We start from the raw sequence: 17,335 nt of genomic DNA, 5'->3' as shown, positions 1-17,335 counted from the left end.
GAACTAAAAAGCTAGTCCAGCTTAGACTGGTTTAAGAGGTTTCTCCACCAAGGATTTGAAAAACTTAAACCATTTTTCTCCGACCTAGTAAAAAAGCACAACTCTAAATATATTTTTATTATGCTACGCTGCATTGGTAATGTTGGTTACAGTATTTATTCAGAGAATTGCATATTATAATTTGTGGATTTTATTTATCTCTTACATCCATCAGTGAGAGAGAAAAAAAACATAGACATAGACTGGAATAATCAGCATATTTACATCACTTGCATAAAATGAAGCTACTTTTAGAGACACTACTATTGAAAAATGTGGCAGGCATGAACATTCGTAAAGTTAATATCTCTGGCTTCCGGTGTCATCCACTTCCAGCTATTTTAAGCTGTAAATACAGCTCGTTTTGCTGCTTGATATATGCTTGCCATATTATTTTAATGTATAATCTTAATTATAAACACACTGGTATATAGTGCAAACATTTTGACCATTTACTGTACTTTTTCGTCCACTTACTTCCATACTGAAAAATAAGGTGGATCATAGATGTTGCCTTCATTTGAATTTTAAAAGAGCGATTGCATTCAATACATTACGTATACATTAATAACACTTGATTATGCATTTGAAGGAATCTGGCCCAAAAGAAGAGCTGACTGACTGGAATCAGTCTGCTGTACACTTTGTATAAGAAGTGCTATTTACAAGTAAAAAAAAGTTGCACCAAATCAATCCGCTTCGAACAAAGGCAATGACTGGCTGTTTTTCGGAAGAGACGGCAATCGTTTGTGTTGATATTGAGGTGCCGTTACCCCAATCATACCTCCATATTTTCATTCTCCTTCTCAATCACTCTTTTTTAATTATAGAAATGACATAGTTATCAATCTCTTTTTTTAATTTATACACTGTGTGTTGGCTTTTGACCTTGGAAGAAGTTTCTCCTCTTCTTCATGGACACTGATCGCATCACGTATAACGAATTGCCATTCGGTTACCATTGAAACATCTCAGTAAATGCAATTACGCATTCGATACTGATTTAAGGTGCCATGAAGAACACAGGAAAGTTTGGTTTGACCCTGCCCCTCTATCCCATCGATGCATGCAGGCATTTCAGATAACATGCCTGTGTCCTATCAGCTTTTTCTATGTGAATCTGTCTATTTTCACAGTTGTAATTGTGTCGTGTGCTTGTAGGCTCCAATCGAAAACACATATAACCTCAGACCAAACCTGGACCTTCATACAGGTAAGCCTAATAACTTCAACACAGGTTAGTTGACATGCTTCAAAACACTAGCACTTGTTTAAATGATCTCGTAATCTAAACTGTAACACTTCTGTTTTGACAGATGCTATGCCGATGGACACTCAGGTGTATGAGAGTCCATACGCCGATCCTGAAGAGCTGCGGTCAACCACAGTGAAGCGGAGCGACCTGACTCTGGAGGATGGAGAGCTGGGCTCAGGCAACTTCGGCACTGTCCTGAGAGGAGTCTACCAGATGAAGAAGTGAGTTGACCAAGTTTAAGTTTAGAGGATTTGAGTTAGTGTGTGTGTGCCACAGTGTATGAGTCATTAGTGGTTTGCTCTGCTTCCTCATGTATTGCAGAAGTATTGATGTCATGATTTCCATCTTGGACTCTGGATCTTCTTTTGTGCTTGATGCAGGACACAGAAGATTGTTGCTGTTAAGATCCTGAAGAATGATGATAATAATGCGGCGGTGAAGGACGAGATGCTGCGGGAAGCGAGCGTCATGCAGCAGCTGGATAACCCGTACATCGTCCGTATGATCGGCATCTGTGAAGCGGAGAACCTCATGCTGGTCATGGAGCTGGCGGAGCTGGGGCCGCTGCACAAGTTCCTCCAGAAGAACAGGTACGCCACGCTAGACATACTACAGGACATATGAGAGCTGTGCTGAACTGTGAATAGAGTAATATGCATTGAAAAACAATGTGGAGGAACTACATTCACTAAATGTTATTACCGTTAAGCAGCTATTTAACTTAAAAGTTACCACAGTGAACGAGTCAAAAATGACAAAAACTCATCATGGTACCTAAAAACTGTGCACTATATTCCAGGTTTTCTGAAGTCATGACTGTCAGCATTGTGTGAGATGCACAAAGAACATTAGTAAATGCATAAGCTAACATAATTTATTAATATTTATTAATATCAGAAACTCCTAATTTGCTGCATATTGATAACAAGTAAGGTAGTGGTTGTAGTAGCTATGTTTAGGTTTTGGGTTGGTTTAAGGTTTAAGATTAAAATATGGTTATGCAGAATGAGCCATTATAAATGTGCATGCTAAGAAGCAGCTAGTTAATAGTTAATTTCCTAATCTAAAGTGTTGATGTTACTGTACATTATGTACAACTTTAGATTTTCGAAGAGAACTTAATGAATGCTGTGTAAATATTGTTTATTCTTGACATGACAAGAACCAGTGGTAAGAACCAGACACTATCCAGTCTTGTAAATAAAAATGCACAGGATCAGGCGTTTCCTAAGCAGGCTTTGCTTGCGTTGGTTATGCAAACTGACCAATAGAAAGCTGCTTGGTTTGACCTGTGTGAGCTGTGCTTCATGCATTGATATCACCAAAATAACACAACACTCTTAAAAATAAAGGTGCTTCACGATGCCATAGAAGAACCTTTTTGTCTAAATATATCCATAAAGAAACTTTAACTAACATCTGTTTCACAAAAGGTTCTTCAGATTATAAAGAGTCATTTTTTAAAGAACCTGTGACTGAACTTTTCTTTGTGGAACCAAAAATGGTTCTTCGATGGCAACCTTTTAAGCACCTTTATTTTAACAGTTTTTAATAAACTTTGCATACACTCCACCTAATGGATTTGAGAAGTTCACGTATTTGGTTATTGGTTTGGGTCCATGTGAGGAGATTGAGCTCGTGCAGTTTGTATTGTTAATAGTTTTTTCACTTTGTGTATTTGCAGACACATCTCTATGAAGAACATCACCGAGCTGGTTCATCAGGTCTCTATGGGAATGAAATATCTGGAAGAGCACAACTTCGTTCACAGAGATCTGGCAGCCAGGAACGTGCTTCTAGTCACTCAGCACTATGCCAAGATCAGTGACTTTGGACTCTCTAAAGCCCTGGCAGAAGAGGAGAACTATTACAAGGTATAGTCACCAGGAACTAATCACATATACCAAGAATGAAAGCCATACCTTCATTACACAGCTTCGTGTTCGTAAAGTAGAATGGGCTTGAGATGAATGTATTCCTGGCTGATCTTTGTTCGCTGCTCCTGTAGGCCAAAGGTCATGGTAAATGGCCGCTGAAGTGGTACGCTCCCGAGTGCATGAACTACCTGAAGTTCTCCTCCAAGAGTGACGTGTGGAGCTTTGGAGTCCTGATGTGGGAGGCCTTTTCATACGGACAGAAACCATACAAGGTGTGAAGCATATGATGCTGCTCCCAAACAGACATATATTGTTTTATATTGTTAATCAGGCTGGGTGATGATTGAATATATCAATAAGTGAATGTTTGAAAATGAGGCAATATTGTGAAATCGTCACAATGCTTTTAATACAGGTCTGTCTAGTATTCATTTATCGAGAGTGGAAAACCTGTCACAGTACACTCACAAACAGGATGATCCAATGCAGCATTTATTTAATAATCCAAGAACTGAATAAAGAATCACATAATAAAACAATCAACTAGCAATTAAAGACACAGAAATATATATAAGCTTATATGAGGGTGAGTTAACAAGATAATGAGACACAGCTAAATGTAATGAGACTAGAATGTCAACGCAAAGGATGATGGGAACTGAAGTCCAGATAAACAAAACTACAAAGTGTGCCCTCTGGTGGCTATAAAGGGCACACCAACAAGACCACCCTGTGACCAAACCTATAATACTGCTGTATTAGTTTTACATGGTAAATCTGCATTTACACCTTTTGAATCTGCTTCTTAAATATAGCCGTCTATAAACGAACAAAATAAAAATATTGTTTTTCATGGTGATGCTTTACAATAAGCTTCAGTTCATTCATACTATTTAATTCTTTAGTTATCATGAATTAGCAGTAAAGATATTGTCAGCCTTTATTAATCAAAGTTAATGTTTATTCGTAGATGTATTATTGTTCTTTTGTTATTGAATAATAATTTAGAATTCTATTCTATTCTGGCTACTTGTTTTCTTTTTATTTATAAAAAACATGACCATCTAACATTAGCACTCTCTGTTCTATTTCTATTCTATTTATTCATTAAAATAATAATTATCATTATTTGACTCTGTAACACTCTATCTGTATCTTATTTTTATATGTAAGTGTAAATAATGAATGTTCATAATACATTACCTAATGTTAGTTTATACAACATGAAATGCTAAAAATGTATTTGAGCACAGTAATATATTAACATTAACCATAATTAATAAAACCTCCAAAAACCCTCTCTGGTATGTGGGCTTTAGGACCCCCTAAAATAACATTGACACATATACTGTATATTGAATATCATCTAAATCGCAAACTGCACATCTGGTGTTTGAATTGTATTGAAATATTATTTCATATTGTCTGTAGGGTATGAAAGGAAATGAAGTCATCCAAATGATTGAAAACGGAGAGCGAATGTCCGCTCCAGCCGACTGTCCGGCAGAGATGTACAACCTCATGAGGAAATGCTGGACGTACAAGTACGTTTATTACATATATCAGCATTTATATATGGATAATTCTGCATTCACAATCATTCCATAACTTAAAAGATAACTGTGCTAGCAGTCTTTAACATACTGATAGGAGATCACTAGAACACTGATTAAAAGCAATGAATGATAGCCTTTTATTTATTATACAGAAATATCTTTCACGTATACCTGTGTAATAATGATTCATTGAATGCAGTGCACTGAAGGATAATAAATGGCTCTCTGTTCTGTTTCTGCAGGCCGGACGAGAGACCTGGATTTTCAGTAGTTGAACCCAGGTTGCGGCATTACTATTATGACATATCTCAGTGATGATGAGCAAACATGTACAATTACACAAAACAGGATTTCAAAACTGTCAGTCTGTAAGAGGTGGTCTAGTCATTTTTGAATTTTTTTCATTGACATCTTTCATGGTAATAAATGTTTTCCTTCATCACATTCTAATTAGATGATTGACAGCAGTTTGTGTTGAATCATTTAAAGCAATAACTCTTCTTGAAGTATTGTACTTCCAGGCTATTTTTCTTAGAAACTGTACGAATTGGATTAATAAGCAAAAATGTGTTCATTTTGCTTCTAAAAGCATGTTTAGAAAGAACATCAGTGTTTTGTGTATGAAGCCAAGTCGGTATTTGAGATGTATAACAGCAACAGGATGATCAATATGAACTCTCATTCCTTTCTCTCACATTTACTGTTTTTTTTTTTTTTTTTTGTCTTCATCTAAGTGCCAAATTCTGTTTTTATTTTATTTTTTACATCGAGTGTATGGTTAAAAGGTTAAACCGTCTGGTATTCATTCTCTGTGTAGACAGTGTTTACTTCTCATGATCAGGTACGATGTATTTAGCATGTCATCTATGCAGCCTGAGCAAGGTCTTCTTCATTAGTTTTCTCTGTATATGAATTCATTGCATCTGTCAGCTTGATTGAGTCGCTGCAGACTGATAACTGAACAGCATGGCATGACACCTTCAGATCTCGCTCTTCCTCACTTTGATGAGATCAATAAATGATACTGAACACACTGATCATGTATGGCTGCATTGCAATATGATTTAAAAAAATGCTTTCAAAGAAATTAAATCATTTATTGATTGCTTTCTCGGATGCACTAAAATATGAACATAGAGCAATAAAAAATGTCCTTCAGTCTCACTCTTGATTAAAGCACAGTGGAATAAAATAAGTACATCGTTTTTGATTAAAGTAATTCCCGAAACAGGAATTAAAATGGTTTTAACTCTTGACACCAAGAAAACTGAGAGAAATAAGGTTATGTGTATAGCCTTAAATGAATTATTGCATTTACAGTATAAAGCTGAGATAAGTTATGCATTATCAAATTGAAAATTCAGAATAGTTTAAAAACCAACAGCAGGGTGTTTGTCCAAAAATACTACACGGCCCCCACACAGCTAAATCAGTGCCCCATTTATTACTAAATCACCTTTGGTCCAGCAGGTGGCGTGATACACAGCAAAAACAAGTGTAGCCTAATTCAGTCCATCTTCACATAATGCTGTATTCTAACATGACTATTCAGCCACGTATTACCCGGTATTTATTCACCACTTCAGTATTTGTCTGTCAGATGGAAATGATGAGGTTCTTTGATATTTGCTAACTCTGTCCTAGCTGAAGTGGTTTTAATCAGTTATGATCTGGAACACCGGAATCTGGAGCAATTATGGTAAAATAAACATTCTGCTCTAATGAGATGAAATCAAACAGAACTTCCTGAAACATGATGTCGTGCTTTAAACGAAAAGGGCAGCATATGGACATTTAGTAAGCGTTACAATTTTACTGTTTTTTATGGATACAACCTACTCAGACTAAAATACCGGAATAAATCTTAAACATGCTAAAAATAGTTTATTATTATTATTTTTTATAAAGTTACATTCTCGGCCTTTTATGCTTTGTTTGGACGAGGATGGAACTCGGGACTTCGTGAGCACATTTGCGCTATTTATGTGACCTTGGACCACGAAACCACAGTCAAGGTCAATTTATTTATTTATTTATTATTATTATTATTATTATTATTATTATTTATTTATTTTTATTTTTTTGAGAAATTGATATTTATACATCATCTGAATAAAAAAAAAATCTTTCCATTGATGTATGGTTTTTAGAGGACAATATTTGTCTGAGATACAACTATATGAAAATCTGAAATCTGAGGGTGCAAAAAAAAAAAAAAAAAAAATCTAAATATTGAGAAAATCACCTTTAAAGTTGTCCAAATGAAGTTCTTAGCAATGCATATTACTAATCAATAATTGAGGTTCGATATATTTATGGTAGGAAATTTACAAAATATCTTCATGGAACATGATCTTTACTTAATATCCTAATGATATCATAATCTGTAGTTTTGACCTGTACAGTGTATTGTTGGCTATTGCTACAAATATACCTGTGCTATGACAGCTTGTGTGCTCCAGGGTCACATATCAGCGCACTAAACAGGAGGCTATCAGCACCAATGAAAGCAAATATTTAATAGATAATAACACACAAGTCAACAAATCCACCAAAGATCAAACTTCATGACTGTTAGGTCGTAAACAAACTGTATATTGTATAAACTAAGATTTCTATGTCCGCACACTCTGAGGAAGCATGACTCTGTTGTTTGCATTTATTTTTAACAAACAGTAACTGGAAATCTGGAATACACTGCATGTGAACTGGAGAGCTCGTCATAGCAAGGCCTTTTCATCTTTATGAAGTGAATTATTAACACATTCCTTTAACCCCTGCTCTCTTCATTTAGTCAAAAAAGAGGGATCTATTTCTTGTCCTCTTGACAGTGAGTGGCTTTCTGCCAAGGGCCCTGTGTCCACTGGAGCTCTGCAGGCCGGCTGTGGGCAGCCTCTTTTGTTCCTCGGAATTTGAGATGGGAACGTCAGTTGTGTGGGAGATGTCTGACTTCTCCCAGATGCCAGACGGAGCAGGGTGGGCGTATTTTAGGGGGATGGGAGCAGCAGAGACCGGACAGTGAGGATACAGTACATGCATCTGTGCACTTTTCAGAAAGCTTGTGATGAAACCTGGACATTTTCCATTCTCCTGCACGTTCACTCCCGTGCCTGACAGACTTGATGGGATTGTGAAACTGGCAAAATAAATGAAGAATAACAGTAAATGAAAAAAAACTGGCAGGTAAAAAAGTTCACTTTAGCATACTTCTTAAAAAGGAACTTATTACAGAAATAATATACAGTAGTTTAAAATAGTATACGTATGTGTAAAGAATGAAAATGAAAATGCTAAATGTATATTAAAGAGTGTTTCTGACCCACTTAAGTACATATACTATTATATAATATTATAATTACTTCATTTATGGTAAATCATTTTTTTATGTCATTCACAATAAACTTGAATTTATGCATTTCTACTGATGAAGCTGCAATTTAGTAGATTTAAAATAAATATAACATTGTGTAAATATATCATGAAAAACACACTACAGTTCAACTTTTTATGTGTGATTTAGTATTTACTCAGCATATCAAAATAAGTGTACTTCTTTAAAGCATTACAAACAACTAATAAAGCATAATAATTTCCATAATAATATTTGCATATGTCATTATATACATTTTAAAGCAAAACTTTACAAAAGTGCGTAAAAAAGCATTTTACGAAACATTCATGAAAGTGCTTTCCTAAGTGTTTTTAGTTTTTTTTATATTATACACTCTCTGTAAATACTGTTTGTTTGTTTTTTTTAATACACATTTAAGTCTGCAACAAGTGCACATTAGCCACAACTCTTTTCATAAGTGGCATCTTAGAATACACCAACTTTAAAATGAATTCGTTTTCTATATAATTTATGCAAATGTTGCATTCAATGAGCGCTGATCTACCTGATACAGTCTCTCAGATGAGAAACAGAACATGAGAGTTGAGCAGGGAAGGAATGAGCTTGTTTTTTCAGAAATGACTCTGATATTCCCTCTCTAAGTGAAACGGCAGTGCCAGCACCACTAGGGCGTTCTTGGATACGCTTCACAAAAAAGCGTCCAAAGTGTCTGCCAAGTGTAGAGGGCTGAGCTCCTGATCAGGAAGTGTGTGGAGGCACACATCCTCCTCTCATTAATACATGCCTCCACACCCCTCTCTTATCTGCTCAAGGAAACGTGAAGCCTGAGGATGCACAATAATCTTTCATCTTTCATCTTTCCTCTCTAACAATGTTCATCACCACAGATGTGAACAGAAACTCTTGATGTAGAACAGATTATCACTTTAAAAATATATAATATGCAGGTAAATAGGTTCCTGAAGTAAATAAAGATGCAATATCTAAAATATTAGATAAAATAAAAGCATCCAAGTGCGCTCACATTAATTGTTGTGTTGGTGAATTTTTGTTTGCAAAGTGCTAGTCTCTAATAAAGCATTAGCATATGTTTAGCATGACTGCTAGTTGACATGCAAGTTACTTACAGTCAGTAAAAATGAATGGAGTTACTGAATATCTGGCTAAACCCAACTTCTGATCTTGGTGAACGAATCCAGATAGAGCCCCTGTTTTCTTAGTGTTTCCTTCACTCCCTCTCCCCTCCATCAGCCGCTTCACCTGGCTCTTTGTTCCCTTTTCAACTGAGCTGAGCTTTTCACTGACAAGCCGAGCTTCTTTTGTGTGGTTGTTAGATACTAACTCCACTTGCTTGAAGACCTGCTAAAGTGCTCGTGTGAATAGACTGATAATAAGCAGATTCTAGACATCTGTGTGTTGTCGCATGCAAAAACCAACCGTATGAAAAGTGCTGCATTGTTGGGTTTCCGGATCTTCTGTCGCCTCCCGAGATGTTTCTGTTAGTCCAGTTCAGAGGCATGTAATATTGAACTTTTTTTCTTATCCTAAGAACATACATTGAGCTCCCCTCAATGCCTACTGCTACTGATTAATGCAAACAGCATAAACCATATCAAATGTTCAAATGCCTTTGATTCAAGAGTAAATCCTCCCTCTTTTATTCTTAAAAATAACTGCCCTTCCTATTTTAAAGAAGACATTATAGGCCTACATTCAAAAGGCTGTAACAGCAAACATATCAATGCGGTTGAACACCAACATGCCTCACAATATAATATAATAACACAAATATAATAACTTTGCAATTTTAAAGGGGTAGTTCACCCAACAAAATATTTTTTTTTTTCGGTATCAGTGGTTCCAGGAGCAGGAGTGGACACCTTTTGCTGAGCTGCATGTCAACAAGTGACTCGCTTCGGTCTATTTCTATTTCCTCTAATAAACTGGAGGTCTGCAGTAAGCCTCCTGAGACAGAGAAGTTTCCTCAGACATTCGTGGTGTGCTTGCTGTAGTTCAATAGCAGCACCCTCGGGCCAATGAAAGGGTCATTATCTGTACCCTCAACCTGTGGTATTCTCCCTCAAGACAAAGAAGAAACTGATGTCTGCTCGTTTTACATGACCTGACCTGAAGCTGACACATTTTGTGATTTGTGCAGCAGAGAAAGAAAGGCAAGGGAGGGAGCAGAGAGCGTTGGCTGGGCGTGGAGGAGAAAGAAAGGAAAAGACAAAAGGAGGCTTTGAAAAGGGCTCTTTTCCCCTGCAGTAAACTTTGCCAACCTCTCGATGATTTGCAGTCAACAGAGTACAAAGACTGCTCAGGGCAGCACAAAATCCTGCAATGAATGTCAGATTTCAAGAGCGGTCATATCGACACAGGAAAGGACGGATGAATGCTTTTCTATTAATCATTGCCCACATACTGTAATGTGTGATGAATTTAATAATGACCAGAGACGAAGAGTCCTGAGACACCCCATGCATTGGCAGAAATATTCTTAGAAATGTATATTTTCCTTTCCAAATATGGATCTTGAATAATAAATCAAATATATTTCACTTATTCACTTGTCATATATTATATTTATGTTGCAGTTCCATTCATAAATAGAATTATAAATGAAAATACTGTTTAAAACACACATATACATCTGGGATATATCTCAAATTAGTTTTAAATCTAACCAAACACTGTCCTGAATCGGACCAAAAAGTATGCTTTAAATTACATTTAAAAAAGATGATTTTACCGAATTATTATGAGGAAAACATGCTTTAAGAGAATACACTTAAGAGTGAACTGAATGTAATATTTTCAAGCTTTAGTTAGTAAACACTTATAATACTTCTTTATAGCAAACAATGACTTTAAACTCTATATTTGACATTATTACAGTAAGTGTTTTTAAGAAATATGAAATTGTACTTAAATAGCCTTTTATTACATTAATATTGAATCTGCAACTACAGTGTTTTTTTAATTAACTTTTAAGATGTGCACATTCAGTACAATTGAGCACACTTATTATTTTAGAGGGCTTGCCTTTATTTCAGTTTTGCTCACAGAAGGAATTGCTTCTGCTGCTTGCCACAAAGTTGCTTGCAACATTTTTCCACATAGCTCATGTGAAAATATAAGCTTGCAGGAAATAGTTATAGCACTGTAGTCTTTTATTCTCAGTGTAGAGCTTTCAAAAATAAGCATACATGGTGAGATATCTGGTGACAATATAACCCTTCATGTACACCATTGCTCCTGATCCGTGAGTCCACTAACCCGTGATTGGTGCTGTTGTTGTTCCAAGCTGTAACTTTTAGTTTCATTTATCATTCTTGACCTGCAGCTTTGAGAATCACCGCTGAGTCTACTTAGTTTATTAAATCAGGACACCCTCTCTTCTGAAAATATGAACCTCTTCCTCTCTCACACATACAGAGTTTTGTAAGTTTTTCTCTCATAGTGTCGTTCTGCTGCAGAGGCTTTTTTCACAGCTGAACAAATAAAAGCTGTTATGTGCGCCTGTGAGAACGCTGCATTTTCCAGTTATTCATCAACATCCCATAAAAGCCAGCACAGGTGTTATCTTAGCAACAGAAGGCCAGAGTAGTTTGCCTAAGCGGAGAGAAGAGCAATAATTCAGCAAGTGATATACCTCTGAATGAACAGGTGATAACAGCCATCTAAAGGTCGCCTGACCTCTCCTGTCACCCAAGATTATGATAAGGTTGAGCAATAAAAACTTCAGACAAAAAGAGGCACAGTGTTTACACTTCTCAGGAAATTCCTTAGAATGTCTTACTTAGTTGTCTCTGCATATTAAAGAAATAGTTCACCCAAAAAAAACATTTGTTGAACATTTGCTCCGGCCATTTAAGATTAGGATGAGTTTGTTTCTTCATCAGATTTGGAGAAATCTATCAGTGTCTCATCAGTGGATGCTCTGCAGTGAATGGGTGCCGTCAGAATGAGAGTCACAACAGCTGAAAAAAAACATCACAATAATCCACAAGTTACCCACAACACTCCAGTCCGTCAGTTAATGTCTTGTTAAGGAATCAAAGCCATCATTAAGACGTTAAACCTTTAAACCATCATGTGTGACCAAAATATGAGTCTTAATCACACTTCCTCCAGTGAAAAAGTCCACCTCCCGTTGTCTCTCACATCAAAATCAATTCACATATTTGTCTAGAGCTGTTTTGGTTTGTAAACGGTGCTTAATCTGTGCAGATTTCTCTCCTGATTCATGACTTTTCCACTGCAGAAAGCAATATTATGAATTATGGACTCAGCGGTTTGTAGTTAAAAATATGTTAATGATGAATTTGTTTCTTGCAAACACATGGCTTTCCAACTCTCCAGATGTTAATTGATGGAGTGGAGTAGTGTGGATGACTTGATGTTTTTATCAGCTGTTTGGACTCTCATTCTGACGGCACCCATTCACTGCACAGCATCCAGTGATGAGCAAGTGTTAAACTGAATGCAAAATTTCTCAACATTTCTTCTGATAAAGAAACAAAAAACCAACTCATACGTCTAGGATGGCTCGAGGGTGAGTATATTTTTAGCTTATTTTAATTTATGGATGAACTATTATTTTAAACTGGGATATATTAACGTTATTAACATGACACATCATCTTTATCTGTCACTGTATCTGTTAACTCTTTCAGATCATGACATCAAATGAAGGAGTCAACAGGTAGCTGTTAAGAACAGACTGTCTTTGTCAGGTTTCGTTCATGTGTGTTTGTGGCATTCCAAAGTTTTGACGTCTTTGCTAAGATGAAAAAAAAAGGTCTTTAAATTCGAAACCTCAAACTTGCAGCCTGTTGTAACTTAACCTCCCGGGACAACAGTTTCAAAACACAGAAGCAGCTGCTATTTCTGTATTCATCAAATCAATCAGGCACAGCTGGAGCGCCGGCCAACATCTGTAACCGCCGTTACCACCAGAATCACACTCGGGCATGTTTTGAGTGGCACGCTTTACATCAGCGTGCAAAATATCTTTTCATAGTAGGTGTTCAGGTTGCACTTCAGAGAAAACCAGTGACATCAATCATCACAGCTTGAAAACAAAGCATACCTTGCACTGTGAGTCACTTTTCAGGGTCTGCCAAATACATATACTTATGTACAGTAAACGTAACTGAATGAATATAGTCAAAGTGAACAGACTGCCACACAATACATGTGCATGCACTAATACTGAAATTGTAACAAAAGCTGTTTCTCCACATTGAATTGATGGCAAAAGTGCCTTTTTTTTAATCCTGAGCAAATTAGTCACATGACTTCCTTAATATACAACTATAAATGCATCATAGATTATGCAACTCTAAAACTGCCACTTTGTAAAAGTGTGTTAAGAAATGTCATGAAAGTTGACTCATTACTTTCATTAATGTTATATTTTCTGCAAATACAAGTGTGTTGTTTTATATATTTGAACAAACGCAGTCTGGCTGGAGAAAAAGCTGAGTAGCTTCTAAACAAGATCAGTGTTGATCTAATAAACTGTATGGTCATGAGATCAGCTATATATGCTTTGAACAGAAAGTATTGCCTCCTGCTTTAGCATCCGCACTAGTTAGAAGAACTAAGATAAGAAAGACTAGGAAATCCCAAGCACCACGATAACATCAGAGTAATAGCTCCATTACAGTTGGCTCAGAAAACATTGTTGATGTCCATATGAGGAGATCAGCTTCCATGGGAAATGACAAGACTTGCAGTAATACGCGTCTCATTTGCTTGATCTTCTGATGGTAATATTTGTAGAGCCTGCCCACCGTTTCAGCCTGTTCATACACGTACAGGCACAATTCCTTCAGCAACTCCACAAAAAATACTCCTTTTGTTGCATGCAACAATGATGTCATTGAAGACTTCTGTGGAATTAAGCCTCCTGACATACATGGCCCTTGTTTCGGGATCAAATCTGTTGGGGCCAGTTGGATAAGATTAGTTGGGAGACTAATTGGCCGAAGCAAAAGAACACAGTCTGCGGGGTATGTCTGAATCTCCCCACCGCTGTGATTAAAGCCCATTAATTGTAGTTCCCACTCAAACCCAACCAGCCCTTGAGCTCTTCACTGATCCCCTTTCCATTTACTCAACATTTAGTGACACAATAAGACTGCTTCAGGTTTCCCAGAAAACTGAGGAATTATGACTTTTCTTTTACTATAATGAGCAGCTGAGGAGACAATAGGTTTGGTTTTAGAATCAGATCTTTTTTGAGACATTTGTGACATTTCTTCTAAAACTATCATTATGTATAAAATATCTCACATGCGATGTGTTTTGGGGATTTATGTGTAGAGTTTAAAGAGAAAGAGTCCCAGTAGCAGGAATGGTAACTGTCAGGAGCTGTATGGCTGTGATGTGTGCTGTAAAGCCTCAGATGCCCTCGCTCGCTGCTTGTTTCGCTAACAGGACCCTGGAGGAGGAGGACGGAGACGAGGCTCTGTACCAGGCACTGCGCCTCCGAAAAAACCCGGTGGGAGTCGCTTTGATATAAACCTTCCCTGCACTCCCATACGACACAGAATAGATTTTCAGAAACAGTATTTCAAAGTCTAAAAATTGGCAAAAACATTATGCTAATATATTTGCAATTTGGATTCATTTACGATATGTTTTCAGCATGATTAGTCATTTCAATTAATTCACTCTGATGCATTACATAGTCAAGCAGTGGAAGTATACACAAAAACAAGAACTTACTATTAAAGAATGAAGGCAAGAGATAAACACACACACACACACACACACACACACACACACACAGAGAGATGGGAGAGGGTTGATCCAGAGGGAGCTCAGTTCCCTCATATACTCTTCACTCATCTGTCATCATGGCCTTATTTCCACGAGTAGTGAAACAGCGACTGCTCTTATTATATAAAATACCAGAGTCTGTCCTCAGAAAGCTTTCTGACAAAAAACCAACATGAAATTGCTTCCAATATAGTCCATCCTGCTCATGCAATATGGGGTTTCTTAACACGAAATTAAAATTGAACTCAACTTACAACCGAAAACCAAATAAGGAAAACAATAAATATGAATAACAGTGCATGCGTGATACATTTCACATTTTTTTAAATATATACTGCACGGTTTTGACAGAAAGCGTAACGGAGGAAGACACAGGTCACCGCTCTACATTGGACCAAATAATTGCTTTAATCTAAATACAAACTCTTTAATACAATGGTAATCTTCATAACCAGTTGAAAATATGCAGCTGCATTAGCTTAATATAGTACATTAGACCTGTATGTATAGCAAACGGGACATCTTTTTGAGTGCAGAGAAATAAAACTGTTGTTGCATATACAGGATTGGATCCAATCAAGAAACTTACTGTAAAAAGTCAAATGCTAAATGTTTTCTTAACTAAGAGATTTCTCCCAAAAGCATTCAAGGCAGTTGAATCTTTCAGATGTGCTGCTGTGAGGTCTGTGTCTTTAGAGGAATCAGAAAATAGATTTGTTTGTGTCTACACCTTCAAGCCTGCTTTTCCTGACAATGTTCAACTGACTGAAACCAGTAATATACAAAAGCTGAATCATAACAGGAGGAATCATATTACAATCAAGATAATAAAGGTGTTATTAATTAAAGTCAAAGTCATGTTCGGTCATTTCACCCAATTACTTGACAGCACATTTAACCATATGTAATTATGTTATATTAATATCTTACAAATGAAATATGAGAGCTTTTTATATTTCACTTTTTGAATCCCTTAGTTATGCCAGTTATTACATACAGATACAATCCACCCATTTAACCTTCCAGTTCATCCAAATAAAACGATCACACAATGCGTGACTATTTTCCTTTCATTAGCATGAAACAATAATGTCTATCCACAAAGCTGTTTCCTGCCTTTGACCAAACTGGCCCCTGTTTCTCTGGAAAGCCACTGTTTTGTGCAGTGGTGCTCTGTTTATGTGATATTCCACAGGAAGATTTCCAGTTCATGTTTTTTCTAACTCTCGTGTCGTGTGAAATTCACCCTTACATCAAATAACTGAAAGACACTCTGTGGCAGTACTGTTGGAGCGCTGATCGTAATAATTATAATAAAATGAATAGTTGCGGTCCTGACATGAACTGAAGCAGATCTGAATGTGTTTTTCATCAGCAGAGAGGAGTCAGTCATATCACAGGAGGAAAAAGTTATGACATTTTAATTGCAGAGTATACCATTAAAATACAACAATAATAATGAACAATAAAAGATGCACTGACAGATGAATCATTCACAATAGATTATCATGCATTAAGAAACGTTTCATGCATTAATGTATCCATTTTTAATGCAGACTTATTCATAAAAACTGACACCAATAAGCAAGTAAATCAGTGTCTAGTGCATTTTCCCCTCTGCAGTCGCTTTCAGATGTCCATGTGGAAGTCCAGGAAGTCTTTCATCTTGTTTACTTTTGCTGTAATAGCTGGAAATTAAGCATGATTTTCTCTAATCTCTCACTTGGCATTAAATAAGACTCAGCAAATTATGTTCAATGTAACCTTTAAGAACAGGGCCCGATACATTCTGTCAGTTTTCTCTGTAAATCAGTGCAAAGAATGCTCCTGAGCTGAAATCTCTAAGGACTTTTAGGCCTACGCTTTTTTTTCTTGAACTGTTGTTTTGTTCATTCCTCACCATGTTTGTCTTTCTCGTTTGGTTGAACCCACACTTGGGATCAGTAGTGCTGACACTGCACACGTTGAGGCAGAAATACTTTGTGTGGTGGTCAATGTGAGCAGGAAATGCAGAAGCTACAGGAAGCCTGACTGGCTAAGAATAGCGCTTACTGGTGGAGTCGATCTACTTCAACAGGAAACTGCTTCCTCCATGCAGCAGCCCTCTCCCTAAACCGGTCCTCAACCAACAGGACTTCTGCTTTCAAACAACCCATTTTTGCTGATTGTGGTGATTTCCCGCTGCTTGCAGACAAAAAATACATGTACAATTAATGCACCATGATCTTTAAACCCAGAAAAAAATGCATTTATCTTCCAAATAGATGTGGTCTGTTCCATAAAGTGGAGTTACTATGTGTTTTTTCTTTTAAAATAATGCTACATGAAGCATACTCTTGTGAAAAGAAGTGTTTTTCATTTACTGAATGTGCACTTAATAGTGTTCTTTAAACATATATATATATATATATATATATATATATATATATATATATATATATATATGCAGATATGTGATATAAGGTCA

At 36.6% G+C, this 17,335-nt stretch overlaps 1 protein-coding gene across 4 annotated transcripts in view; it reads left to right on the top strand.

Moving 5' to 3' along the window:
- syk (spleen tyrosine kinase) overlaps positions 1-5,764 on the top strand; it is a 53,649-nt gene extending 47,885 nt beyond the window's left edge. For all 4 annotated transcript variants that reach the window (XM_026273167.1, XM_026273166.1, XM_026273168.1 and 1 more), the window contains 7 exons: positions 1,201-1,252; positions 1,356-1,515; positions 1,675-1,884; positions 2,979-3,168; positions 3,303-3,443; positions 4,603-4,715; positions 4,970-5,764. In XM_026273167.1, coding sequence (XP_026128952.1) covers positions 1,201-1,252; positions 1,356-1,515; positions 1,675-1,884; positions 2,979-3,168; positions 3,303-3,443; positions 4,603-4,715; positions 4,970-5,042 — 939 coding nt within the window. In that variant the 3' untranslated portion in view covers positions 5,043-5,764. The remainder of the gene's footprint in view (positions 1-1,200; positions 1,253-1,355; positions 1,516-1,674; positions 1,885-2,978; positions 3,169-3,302; positions 3,444-4,602; positions 4,716-4,969) is intronic.
- The last annotated feature ends 11,571 nt before the right edge of the window (positions 5,765-17,335 follow it).

Source organism: Carassius auratus, chromosome 10 (genome assembly GCF_003368295.1).
Source record: "Carassius auratus strain Wakin chromosome 10, ASM336829v1, whole genome shotgun sequence".
In the NCBI taxonomy this organism is placed as follows: domain Eukaryota; kingdom Metazoa; phylum Chordata; class Actinopteri; order Cypriniformes; family Cyprinidae; genus Carassius; species Carassius auratus.
Note: the sequence above shows the minus strand (reverse complement) of the source record. Positions and strands in the feature narration are given on the sequence as shown.